The sequence below is a fragment of the Taeniopygia guttata genome, chromosome Z, assembly GCF_048771995.1.
Source record: "Taeniopygia guttata chromosome Z, bTaeGut7.mat, whole genome shotgun sequence".
Taxonomy (NCBI): domain Eukaryota; kingdom Metazoa; phylum Chordata; class Aves; order Passeriformes; family Estrildidae; genus Taeniopygia; species Taeniopygia guttata.
In genome coordinates, this window is record NC_133063.1 from 73,338,924 (window position 1) to 73,352,815 (window position 13,892).

Here is a 13,892-nt window from a genome sequence, read left to right on the forward strand (position 1 = left end):
ATTGTTGCTCCTGCAACAACTAAACTGGCCAAGCTGTCTACTTCAAAATATGATAGGCATTTGGGAGAAAAGGAAATTGAACCTCATTTTGCCCTAAAAAGAGAGAGTTCTTTGCATGCCTTTTTTTTTTTTTTTTTTCCTGTTGAAGTGCAAAGACTAACCTTGAGCTGAAGCTGACCATTTTCTGGAAGTCTTTCAAATAAGTAGTAAATTCTCTCCCTGGGGGTATCTTTATCTTCTGCTGACAGAACAGCACTAGAAATTATTTGAGCTTCACCTATGTTCACCTCTATATCGTTCTTCCTGAAAAAAATAAAAGTCATGTATTGATGCAGTAAAAGAACCTTTTCAACATGTAGTTTCAGAGAGAATAGAAGAAGGATGCCTATTTCAGTTCAAAGGAGTAAAAACAGCAAGCAGTGCAGACAAGTTTCTCCTTACAATGGTAAGAAACAAAAGATACCTAAAGCAAACTGATTAAACACATCTCTTTTATTCCCCTGTACCTTCATACAATTTATAGGAAGAAGACAATGTAAACCAGTAGATTGTATTATTACTGCTAATATAGAGCACAGCAATACTGGCTCTAACGAACTGATCGTTTATTTAGGAAACAACTGTCTTTCAAACAACTAGTCTTCAAGGCTCACCTTTATCTTTTAGAGACACAACCATATCTAACTGGTTTCTCTATGCTCCTTCTAGCACCCACACCTCATTTTGGGAAGAAGGTCTCAAGAGGAATGTGTGACGGCTTTACTTTCCCCAAGGGCACTCTCTGCTACAGGACACAATCCAAGAGGTGACAGATTGAGGTTTTGGCAATCACTCTGAATAAGAGGCACTGTTTGCCAGCCAAAAACATCCCATCACAGGTTCTTCAGTCTGTTGACCATAACTAATGGGGATGAGAGCTAAAAATCCCTGGGGTGGAAAGTGCCCCAAGATCAAAAGGTTAAGAAAAGCTTTCAAGTACTGCCCAATATTCACCTGTAAAACTGCACTAGCATTAGGAACTCTGTACCCTACAGTGAAGATTTAGTAACTGAATGTGGCAGCTAAATCACCTCAGTGCCAAACTGAAGATTTTCTTAAAGCACTACTGCTTAAATACTGGCAGTACACCTCATCTAAGTGGAGGGGAAATAGGCAAGAGGCAGTAACTTCATATAAAGGAATAGCTATTTTGGGAGTAAATGTCTTAATCTATGAAATTGTTCACCACAGGAATGGCAAGTAGTGAGACCTAATATTGCCAGACAAGGAAGCAATATTCTGGATCTAGCTGGGCAAAGCTAAAAACACTTGACTTCTTGCACTTCATCATCTTCTTTCACAGAGAGGGGGTGAAAAATGGCAGCTCAAGCTGTAGCATGTGAGGAACAAATAAGCAATTATCAGTAATTATCTATACATGATATACGCATACATAAATTATACTCTTTATTCTAACTGAAATTTGACATTCTCTCATGTTGGCATTATGTGGTCATTGAAAATCTCTTAACTAAGAAACTGACATTTTTTATGGCAGGAAGCTCTATCTGGTAAAAAAATAATAACTTTTATCTGAAAGTAGGCCAAATATCCCAAGGGATCAGAAATTCCCTCCTTAGTGGCAGTCTGCTTAACATGTTGTGTGTCTGAAATTCAAACTTTCTCATCTATACCCACAAAACCCTTGGACTCTTAGCTTACTGTCTGTTAGTCTGGGGCTGGAAAAAATTATGGAGGTCCTGATGCTCTGTGACAAGTCATCAGAAATGATGGAGATCCCAAGGGATGAGCTCGTTTTTAAATGCCCAGGAGGTTTGGCCCTGTTGCAGCCAGCTGCCTATCTATAAATGGTCTGCCAGGAAATTTCTGATCATGTCTAATTCATTTATGACTCCTAGCTTTGAAGTGTAAGGGAAGCTAGTGTGTGCTTTTGCAGCAGTTAAATTATGGCAGAGAAAAATAGTTTTAGACTATAAAAAAAGAGAATTATAATTGGAAAGCCATTCTCCTGCTTCAACCTTGTGGATCTTCTCATTCCAAAATCCAGAGCTGCTTTCAGAGAGGTGCGTTAGGCAGGTCTTTGTTTTAGGGAAGAGAAAAGCAGTTCCATGGTGGTCAGTGTTCAGCAGAGGTACAACACCTGGCAAAACCCCTTGAAGCGACTTATGAAAGAAAGAACTAAAATTTTTCTCCACACACTTTTATTTTTCCTCTATTTCCTTAATGTGGAGCAATACTCAGCATGCTCTCCTTTCAGTATTTTTTTTTTTTTTTTGTTAAACAGGCTGATAGAGAGAGACCTATATAGAAACATTTTACTGACATTAGTCTGTTACTAGTTATGGCTTCCTCTTTGCATCAGACACCAAAAACATGATTTAATGGTAAACATGGTGGGATGCTAGACTGATGGTTGGATTTTATTATCTTAAAGGCCTTTTCCAACCTTAACAATGATAAGATTCTATGAAGCTCATAATGATATGATATGATACCTTAACAACGATATGATTCTATGAAGCTCGTAATGGGGATGCCAGGATAGCTGACATACTCTATTTGTCCATACACCAAAACATGGACAAATGTTTTGGTGTTTTGTTCTCTTTTCCATCATTTTGTCTAACACATTCCACTATCAGGAACAGGAACATATGACTTACTTGCTCAGCACTGGTTTCTCATCATTTACTGGAATGACCTTTACTGAAATGGTTCTAAGGACTTTATGTTTTCCATCTGATAGCTGGATTTTAAAGCTGTCAGTGAGATTTTCAGAGTTGTCATGCATGTACATCAGCTTCAGTCCTATGTGAGGCAGAAAGATGGCGAAAAATAAGAGAGAAAGAGAGGGAGAGGGAGAATGGGTGAGAAAAATGGAAAAAAAACAACTTAATCTGACTCCTGCAAAATCCCTCTCATCATTTCATTCTGCTTCAATCAGCTTTCTTCCATCTCCCTTCCTCGTATGCTAGGGTAACAATAAACTTGCTTTAGCTATCAGAAGGTGAGTTTGATAAGCCACTGCTGATCAGTATACTGATCTAGAAGTATACTATTGACTCAAGGCCACCAGCCTGACCTAGGTAAGGAGTGACTCTCCAAAAAAGGAGTCTCTGTCAATCTGAAAAAATTACATTTCTCCCCCTCTCCTTATTCTGAATCACTTTGATGGAAACCATAGAGAGGATGAGACTGTCAGGCAATACTTTCCTGTGCTTTAAATAATCCTCAGGGAACTTTGAGGAAGCCTTAGGAAGGACAGATGGCCTTGTATCTATGACCATGGACAATCAGAAGTTCTAGGCCAAAGATGGCTTGTTCACCATTGTGGATAACAACAGGAAAAAGCCAAGAAAGAAGTCAAAACCAAGACTTGGGAAGGCAGAAGAGTTTGGGGTGGACACCTGATATTTCTGGAGGTTCATATTAGACAGGCAGAGAAACAAACAATCTTTCCTCAGTTTTTGAGGGCTGAACTGAAATTTGAGTGACAGTATTGAATCCATGCCCCTTTTTATACTGATAGATTCCTTGTTTTACTAAATAGCCACAGTCAGGAGGGATCCACTGTATTCCTTGCACTGCTAAATACACTTTTTTATTACATATACTTGAAGCAGATTTGCTGCTTTAATGCAGGCTGACTGCTCATGCTAAGCTGTGGAGTCCAAGTTTGGTATATTGCTATATAGACATATGCTGCTTTTCAATGCCTAAAGAAGGTTTATAGGGGAGATTTTTGACAATGCCTGTAGTGATATAACAAGGGGCAAGAGTAGGTTTAGGTTGGAAATAAGGACTAAACATTTTACGGTTAGAGTGGCGAGACACTGGAAAAGCTTGTCCAGAGTGGTTGTGGAATGCTGGAAGTGTTCAAGGTCAGGTTGAATGGGGCTTCAGGCAACTTAGTCCAGTGCAAGTTGTGCCTGTCCATGGCAGGGGAGGTGGACTAGCTGAACTCTAAAGGTCCCTTGCAATCGAAAATGTTTTGGGATTCTACGATCATTTGAAGAAATACCTAACCCCATGATTACTTAATGTGTTTTTAAATCAGTCTTGTTTTCTCTCTAGTCTAAGTACTGTAAAACATTTACAAATATATTTGATGATGTTACATCATGTTACATTTTCCCCTTTTTTTTTTCAGGACAGAGGGTTTTCCTACTCATTTTACTACACTTTTTGATACAGAGGTCTCTCAGGATGATTTTATAGACAATTCCTAAAATCAAAATATAAGAATAGGATTACATAGGACAACTTCCATTGCTAAACATTGTCTTGAAAAAAAACATAAGGCAAGTGAATAAATAAATGATGAAGATTTCTTTTAGTGTGCCATTTCATTGTTTCATTTAAATAATGAAAAAACATTGTCAGAAGAATGCTGCACCTACCATTCCTCAATAGCTCCATGGAAAAGCCGTGAACAAGCAACCCGTGGCTCTGGTGATCATGGTTAATTAACTCTTTATAGTGTAGAACATCGCTGCCATGAACACCATTAATAAGGAACCCATATGAGGGCCTCTGCACAACCCCAAATACCAGAGGGTCTTGAGGCACATCCAGATCAACAGCATTGATAACAGATAGATCCAGCTCTTTCATCTCCCCTTCTTGAACCTGAATGTAAAAGAAAAAACATCAAATTCTTTTACATAAAAATAAATAATAGAATTCTAGCATGGTTTTTTGAATGTTTTTGTGTACAAGTGCATCTCTTGATTCATCCACCCCTTACCCAGTAGCTTTTTAACCAGCTACTGATTTCAACCAGTTTAAGTGACAGAGAAAGTAAGTAGTTACAGTGATGAAGAGAGAAGTTGAAAAAAGGAGTTCATATTTGCCCAAATTAATAGAAAATGCATAAAGTAAGTCAATGCCAAATCTAGTGCTCAGAAATGCACAAAGGAGAAAGTATTTTATAAAGGTATCCAAAGGTATAAATGTATCCAAAAATGTGGATGTATATAAATTTATACATCCACTTTTTACTTTACAGTAAGAGTAAGTTTACATTCTGCTCACAGAGTTATTCATATTAAAAACAGTCTACAGAGAAGGGAGAAGCAATGCTAGAAATATAAAAAATTGTATTAAAAATGTGAAAGCTCTTAGGAATGCAGAAGGAGACAAATGATTTCTCTACATTCTAGATCACATATTTGTTTATAGATTTTATCCCTTCTTTTTACTTAAATGCAAATTTCCAGGAGCTATGCACTACTCCTATCCCACTGAAGTTCTGTCTTATAGGTTTACATGGGATTTCATTGGGCTGTTTCCTGAAGTAGGCTAAACTACACAAAGTAAGGGAAATATGCAAAAGAACAATATCAGGATAATGTTCTTATTTATATTAGAGTGGTTTCTGGTTAAAGCAGTTCTATGACAGGCATTTTGCTTATTTCCTTACAGTAATATTCCTGGCTATGAATTCTGGAGCTTCATCATTGGTTGGGCTGATTAGCACAAAAAATGGAGTCTCTGCTGAGCGATGCAGCCCATCAGTGACATAAAGTACAAACTTGTCTTCCGTTGGCTCCATTCGCAAGTGCCTGGCTTGAACATAGTTTACACTCATGGCTTTCAGGTGCTTCACCTTAAATGAACCTACAGATTTTAAAAAGAAAATTAGTTAGCACAATACTTTCATGCCTTCTAGTCTTATCCATTACTTTTAAAATTGAAACTATGTCTTTTTTCAAAGAATTAATTACTTGAATTTTTTGACTGTAAGAGTTACATTGCGTATGTTGCTCCTGTACACAAGCCTTTTCCCCCCCAGAAATGCAATATTTTGCTTCAGGTGGGACTCTGAAGCTTCTCGCTTTTCAATTCAAACTGCAAAACTGAGCCCACATAAAACCAACTCAATTAAGAGGTAGGAGTAAATATCAAAGGTCCATGACTCCTTGATAGTTAGGTTAATCACTGGACTCAATGCTTCTTTCAAGCTAAATGATTCTATGACTGTATTATTCTAATTACACTTTGACTGACAGACCACAAAAATGAGAATTTAAAGATTCAGGTATCTAGCAGAAGATGCTGATAAAAGCTGGTAGCATTACAAAGCATGTCACAATCTGTTCTGCTGAGGGTGAAACTGCCTTACACAGTTTGTAAGTGGACAAGAAAAGTCATCATTTAAGTCAAACACCACTTCTTTCATTTTTGTAACGTTGCCTTGGAAACTTAAGTCGGACCCAGGCTACTGTATTTAATTGACAGATGTCTAGGTGAAGGGACACTGGAGCCTTTCATGGGGGACTGAAGAGGAAGGCAGGGAGAGAAGATTGATATCTCATATAGTGACTCAGCTGGATGCATAACACAAGGATTGCCTTATTTGCTTCAAGAGCCAATTCTTCACATTTGCATTGCTTCAGTCTCCCTTTGAAATCCTCCACAAAGTCCCACTACTCTTCATTTGTCAGCACCTGCGATCTTCAATAAGCCCATATTAATGCCCACATCTGCATCTGCTCCACCAGAGTCCACTGCAGAGCTTTCCACAAGCCTCCAGATCTAATCTGCTTGATTATCCTAAATTGTTAATACTTACCTATGCTTATTCCAATGTTGCTCTTCTCAAACCCAGGAGAAGGCAGTATGTTTTCAATGTAACCAAACTGGGGAGGAGAAACCAACACAAACTCTAAGTCATCCACAGTGGTGTCAGGGTCAGTGGCAAATAAATGTTCGGCAGTAAGGGCTGCTGAGGAGCCCTCCTCCACCACAAAGCTTGCACCTGTGCACAAAAAAACATGTTTAGTATTATTGGTCATGAGCTGATTTTACTATTGTTTTTCTTAATAACAATGGAAATAATAACTAAGGGGGAAATACAACAAATACTGAATTACTGAGGGGTTTTGGGTTAACATTTTCTTCTTTGCTTTCACCAGCATCTCTGCTTTTTCCATCACAGAAGTAGAGAAGAAGGGGTCATGAAATTATTTTACCGGTTAAGTTATTAGCTAAGGTTTATATACTGCTCAAATACAGTTGTTACCTCTGTTTGTCAGAGGATTAATTACATGAGAGCTGTTAAGAATTGCTCATAATGAACAATTTTTCATGCATCACTGCTTAATTTCCCTGCTGGGACAATGCTTCATTTCCACAACATTACTTGGGTGAGTGCTTGCAAATTACAAAACTACTCATACATATGCTTAAATATTCTCTGAGATACATACCATGGACCTGAAACTTACAAACAAATGACAGTGAAAGACAGAAGCATATAGAAAACATACTTTTAATATGTATACCACAAACCACACTAAAAAACCCAGGAAATTGATGGAATTTTCACATAATGGGCTGCAGTTGGACTAGATGTACATTATGAACTCTATTTCCATTTCAACTGAATTTCTTAGATTCTAAAGAGTTACATGTATTAATGTATAGCTTTTGTCTTTATTTGCTAAAATAATTAAATATATTGATTCTGTCCCTTCATGTAAGGCCCAAATTTCTGGTTTATGCTCTACATACAAAGATAAATAAATATCTCTATTTATGCTTATGCTTTTGCCCTGTATAAACCTGATACCTGTTAGGCCATTAGTTCAGAGACAAAATATAGATCACTTTTACCTAGAAATGCTTACATATGCAGTAATCAGCATGTAGACATGGTGGGGAGCAGATCTGAGTGCTCTCATCTCTAACTGCATACTTTAAACATGCAGCTGAAGAGCAACAAATTCATACTTGCACTGGCAACTGGATTAGGTGTTTGCACTGTACAATTAAATGAAAATAAAATTGACAAAAATTCTGACACAAAACTTTTGTATGCTGATCTCAACTAACTATTTCTAATTCTAAAAATCAAACAACAAAAAAAGCCACCCTGAGTCTTTAGCCATTACAGTACTGGGTAGCCCACTTTGTACTGCTATAGTGAGAGGAAGCTTTTACCAGTTACAATAGATGGAGGCTGGTTGTCCACTGGAAGTACAGTGATGTTGAGGTCATAGACAGGAAATGGATCACGTGAAAGTGGGGGAGAAGGAGGTCCATCATAGCAGCAGTCTTTCACGTCTAGGCCAGCCTCACCATCTGAGACAATCAAGGTTAATATCTCAGTTGAAGGAGTCAGGCCAATCTCACCACCTGTGAAAAAATATTTAGAAGAAATTACTGACCAAAATTTCATTATGACTAATTTTTATCCTGCAAGGACTGTCTCCAGTATCAAGTCAGAATCAAAAGAAAGCAGCAGTAAAATTACTGGAATTCTTAATTTTGACTGGTGGGGTGATGCTTGATTAGAAATTTGGGTTGTTTTTCATAATTAATTTTAACCAGCTCACTTCTATGATATAATAAAAGGGTCTATATAAAGAAAAGAGTCTAGGTATCGTTATAATAATTATAATGTTATGGTATTATGTTACATTGTAATAAAAAGGCTAATAGTCCTCAAGATTCTGTTCTTTGTGTACTAATGTATGTACAAAATTTATATTGTGTGGGAAAAGTGTTTTTTCTGCATTCTTTCTCAAGGAATCTAGGAAAATCTTTCTTTTATATATGTGTTCCTCTATGACAAGAAGTAATATCCATGCTCTTTCAAAAGAAAGCTCTTTAGTATAGCAAGTAATTAATCTATTCCTAGATGCTTCTTATCCTTACAAAATGGACTACAATAAGCGCTGTACTTTATTGCTGTTCTTTATTACTCTACTGTATATTATGCCCATAGGCAATCACATTTAAAATGTGGGCTGATACAGGACTGGGAACTGCCACCCCTTGCAAGAAGCATCTGTGGGCTCAGAGTATTCCAGCTGTCAGCACTTCTGGCAGCCTGTGTCTTGCATTGCTGCAAGATCTCATTAATAAGCAGCCTGCAAAGGAAAGGCAGTGACTCCCAGACTTCTCATGTGATATCTCAGTGATCCCTACTGGCATCACATTTCCCTTGAAAGTAAAACTTCATTGCCCCTGCAAAACATTGTCATTGAAATACAGTTTTTGATATCTTTAGAATGCAGAAGAGAAGTTTGTTGGTGGTGGTCACAATTAAGTACTTCCTTTTCAAATACCAGCTGTTCATTTTAGACAGTGCCAAGCTTGAAAATACCACATCTATTCTCCATGCTAACACAGAATTACAGAATAATTAAACAGAAAACCAGAATGTTTAGGGGGGGGAAAAAAACACTAAAGCTGTTATTCAGAGATGTAGAACCTCTTTAATCCAAACGGAAGGATCAATTTAAGTAAGAAAGGGAGTTAACCAGCCCTTGATTTCTGCCAGTCATTTAAAAAAAAAAAAAAAAGACACTAACAATAAAATGACAAAATAAAGCCTTTTTAAACATTTTGTTCCTCATTAAGAAAGTCAGAACTTCCTTTATCTTGTGGTATGAAAAGACTACGGGCTTTCCAAAGTAGATAGCCTTCTAGATTGGAGAGGCAAGCAAGAAGTAAAAATGGGTTTTTTTACTGTCATAAAACATATCAAAATACTCTAGTTTGTACTTAATAATAATTTTGTCCAAAAAGTCCAAGATATTTTGTCAGCAACAGTGACAGAGTTCATCCTGGATTATGATGCTTTCATGTACTTGTCTGAATATAATTTTCAGTTCAAGCAGGGATTTGGAGAACATATTAAAACATTTGGTAATTGCCTAAGAGACAACTCTTTTTTAAAGCCAGTTAATCTTTTTCCCTAGGCAAAACACATGGTTTCTAGGAAGTTCTTACTGAAATTCTGCAAAGGCATGGATTCAGGTTAAGATTTTTTTACTATTTTAGTTGTCTGACCACCTTTCATTCTAATTCTCTGCTTAGCTCACTTACTAGTGTGCTTGTATGTGACTAAACCAGCAATGACATCAGCTTGGGAGAAACGATCCACAGCAAGGCCAGCTTTCCTCACTACCCCATGGCAAGGCTGGCGGGCCAGCGTGAACATCAGTTCCATGTCATCGCTGTCCACATCTGTGGCATAAATATACTCCGAGGTGAGGACTACTTCTTCACCCTCCAGGCAGTGGAGCACAGGAACAAGGCCTGTTTGCATAACAGGTAGCTCATCATTCACAGGCAACACCTAATCAGAAAAATAATTTAAGATTTTCTTACTGTTCATTTCAGTGGAAGCTTGGTGTTTCAGTGCACTGCTTTGCAGCTCAAACAAACAGTTTGATGCCACTGTCAGAGTACACTGAGATTTATCTATGAGCAAAAAGAAACCAGCTGAATTAAGAATAAAAGACAAAGGTAAACCCAACTAGATAATTATAGTTTAAGTATAAAGTGCAAGTCAAAGCTCCTCTTAAATTTGCCACATGAACCTGAAACCTAGGGTTGAAATGGAAGCCTAACATATCCATTATCTTCCTGTTTCCAAGGTAATGCAAGGACTTTCATAAGCCAAAGTTTGAATCATTTGCCTCCACACAGACAACTGCTCTCAGAAACACTCAACACACTGACCTTGACCTGCAGAATGAACTCTACAAAATGGATGCCATCTGTGGCTGCAAAGAAAACATCGTCAGTGAGAGTCTCAGAGCCGTCATGATGATATCTGTGGAGAAAAGATTATAATAGAGCTACCGAAATTTTTCACAGATAGAAAGAATCCATGATTTCTGGTCATGCCCTACAATGTGTATCCCTCCCAGTATAAAAACCTGCTCTATGTGTAAGGATGTACACTTAACACTGCTGATTCTGAATCAGAGTTTCTCCAAAGGGCTTTTGGGGTCTCCTACAAGAAGAAAACTCCCAAAGTAAACCATTCATCAGTCAGGGAAAATGGTTTCCCTAAGGATTTGTCATCTACATCTTGGATGTTTGTGAGGTGTTTACTAAACATGTATTTCAGGACTGTGGTTATTGCCTCCTTTCTACCAGATGGAAAAAGAGACATGGAGCTCTAACCCTGCATGCATTTGCCATGTCTTATTCTTGCTACAAATAAAGAAGCAAAATTTTCTTCTTGGCATTAATTAATGTTAACAAAAGTTTTCTTGTAAACAAACCAAGCTCAGTAAACACACACCTTCCTTAAAAGAAAAAAGCAGGCACCTGTGCCTTCTTCACAGGAACTGCATGGCTGAATATAGAATTTGTCTCCTCGCCTGCATGGAGCAGCACTTTTATACAGAAATCTACTTACAGCAGGCATGCTGACTCCCATTACCTGGCCACTCAACAACTCATCTCATGGTGACATTGCAATCCCAAGGTTCAGCCAGCACTCTTGTCCTGGAGCAGCTCTGCCAGAGCTCTGGTGAGCACTGCAAGCCTCTACACCCTGCACCACTTCAGGCTTTAGCTCATTCAACTGAGAGCCTCAGCCAGTGCAAAAGACAGCCACCACTCTTCTAACCTGACTGCCAGGGTATGCAGGTCCTCACAGGAAAGCCTGTCACCTCCATTCATAGGAATGTTATCCAGCTCCACTACTCCATGCTGTGGCTGCCTCTGCAGGAGCAGGAAGAGATGCTCTCGTTTCGTGTCTGTATCAGAGATGAGAATGTGTCCCTCTGTAATAGGGGTCATTCCACCCTCTTGCACTCTCACGTGGGTTGTAAAAACCTGCAGGGAGGAGAAATGCTGAGCTTTCTGTGCTGCTGCACCTCTAAAACACACACCAAACAGAGTTATTCCCATTTGCTGTGCTAAAAGATGTGTGACATATTAAAAAAAATATGACAAAGGATATACTCTTTTCTGCTGTTTTAGAAAAAGCTAAGGAAATCACCAACAGTGGGCGATAATATATGCATGCTAATTCTCATTCCATTCCTGAAGTCTTCTGACCATCATAGGTAATAAGAACACAAAATATAGGAATGCAGTTTTGCTAACTAAAATGCAAGATACATGTTTTTTTAAAGATATATTGATGCTAAAGATCATCCTCAGCTTAGTACAAAAAAATGACATTACACACTCACAAGATTTTACCTTCTACTTCTATCCCAGTGGAAACTGTGTGCAAGATCTGAAACCCTGATCCCATTGAAAATTAATTTTTTATCTCAGTAAAATCAGAACATTTCTCTGATTTTGTTTCTACCCAAACCAATTTCCAAGGCCTTCCTTCTCATGTTCCTACCCTACCCACCACCCTACCTCTGGGGCTTGATTGTCCACAGGAAGAATTGTAATATTGAAGCAGATCCCGTACAAAGTGCCTCCATGCTGATTGCTGACAGAAAAAATAAACTGGACTTGCTGAGGTTCAGGTCCGATGTCCTGCAGGGGTGGCATGTAAGCAACTTTCATATAGTTCACAGCATGCTACAAAAAGAGAAGAGGGGTGCATGTAAGAGGAGTTAATGGGGTATCCATAATCCATGACATTAGGGATCTTTATCATCTTGTCTTTAGGTGTTATCCAGCCATCAAAATAAATTTTAGAAATTTTTCATGTACTCCAGCCATACCTCGATTAAATGCAACTTTAGGTACAAATTAGGTAAGTACAGGCTGGAGTACTCAAACCCGTAGCAAAAAATACAGATACAATTTAGAAGCGATCACAGAGGGGATGGCCTGATCTTCTTTATGGATGGCTTTCAAAATGCTGGTCCAAGGACCTTTTCTAACTGTGACTTTTAAATAAACAATTCATAAAAGCTAACACCTCCTATAGCACTTGAAATTTGCACTCATTTGTATGAATAGTAACTGCATGCCCTGTGCTTAATGGTGAGGACAGGCCAGTGATAGGAACATCAAAATCTTGCATCCAGATGCCCATATTAGGCAGATGGTTTAGGATCTGTAGGGTCAGAGCTCTCATGATGGTATTGCAATGATCATTATGCACATTTATCCATACAAGCAGGATATAAAACAGGACACTTCAGTGATGCTTATTTGTCAAATTACAAAAGCATGAAAATTGAACTACAAAATCCTGGAAAAGTCTCTTCCAGCCTGTTCTATCCTGTACTACATCTACTGATGGAGACACTGAGATGAAGCAAAAAATTGTTCAAGATTTCATTTCCACATTTTGCACTTTTTTATTCCTCTTTCATCATGTGAAGCCAAATTCAGCCTACCCAAGCAACTGTAGCCCCTGCTGGCTTTTAGGACATATTGGAAAACTGAAACATTATAGAAATTAGTTTTAAAATCTGGTATTAGAATAGTAGAGTTTTGAGTTTCTTAAGCAGAGATTGTGATAGTACTGCTCCTCTGTTTTCCTGTCAAATAAAAGCTGCACGCTTGTAACTTTTGAAAATTGTTTAGAATTCATTATGGTATCAGGTAACATAACTCACCTGAGTAAATGACCGAAGTGCAAGAGCAGCAGGATCCTTGACCAGTTTGGGGATGGTGTCCACCATAAACAGCTTCCCAGCATCTGAGTAGCTACACAAAAAATATGTATGTCACATCATGGCTAGCAATACCAGAGAACAAGAAAAATAGCTCAATCTTGCATTTCAAGTTAGCTTCACATTTCCAACTGCATTGAAAGGAAAAATATTTTCCTTTCTTCCATCCTTGTTATCCATTCTAACATTACCACAAAAAACTTACCAAAAGAAATACTTTTCAGGATGATCATGAAAAGTCACCTCTTAACCAAGCTCTAGAATTACTGCAAGTGTCTCTACAGACCCCAGATACTATTTACACCACCTGCAAGTCTGTTCAATCACGGTGTTATTATTACTTGTACACTTGCATTTATCTTTAAGGGGAAAAATTAATTATTTCTAGTTTCATGCATCTTAAAAACTCTGAAATTAACCAGTTTCCAGCAGCCCAGTACAACAGCAGTAACCAGCAAACTGGATAACCATGTGGCTATTTGACTGATTAGAAAACAGCCTTCTTCCCCAGCTACATAATGATCCTTTGTTGCTTGAGGTCAAAACTGA

General features: G+C 38.1%; 1 protein-coding gene across 9 annotated transcripts in view; it reads right to left on the reverse strand.

Annotated features, from left to right (window-relative positions):
* The window catches only part of FREM1 (FRAS1 related extracellular matrix 1), a 70,872-nt gene that overhangs the window by 36,790 nt on the left and 20,190 nt on the right, over positions 1-13,892 (reverse strand). For 8 of the 9 annotated variants that reach the window (XM_072921691.1, XM_072921693.1, XM_072921692.1 and 5 more), the window contains 11 exons: positions 13,287-13,377; positions 12,127-12,294; positions 11,378-11,586; positions 10,477-10,570; positions 9,838-10,090; positions 7,945-8,139; positions 6,575-6,760; positions 5,423-5,619; positions 4,401-4,629; positions 2,664-2,808; positions 162-303 (listed from right to left, as the gene is read on the reverse strand). In XM_072921691.1, the coding sequence (XP_072777792.1) occupies positions 162-303; positions 2,664-2,808; positions 4,401-4,629; positions 5,423-5,619; positions 6,575-6,760; positions 7,945-8,139; positions 9,838-10,090; positions 10,477-10,570; positions 11,378-11,586; positions 12,127-12,294; positions 13,287-13,377 (1,909 nt within the window). Of the gene's footprint in view, positions 1-161; positions 304-2,663; positions 2,809-4,400; positions 4,630-5,422; positions 5,620-6,574; positions 6,761-7,944; positions 8,140-9,837; positions 10,091-10,476; positions 10,571-11,377; positions 11,587-12,126; positions 12,295-13,286; positions 13,378-13,892 lie in introns of those variants that run through there. The other variant, XM_072921697.1, reaches the window with a different exon arrangement.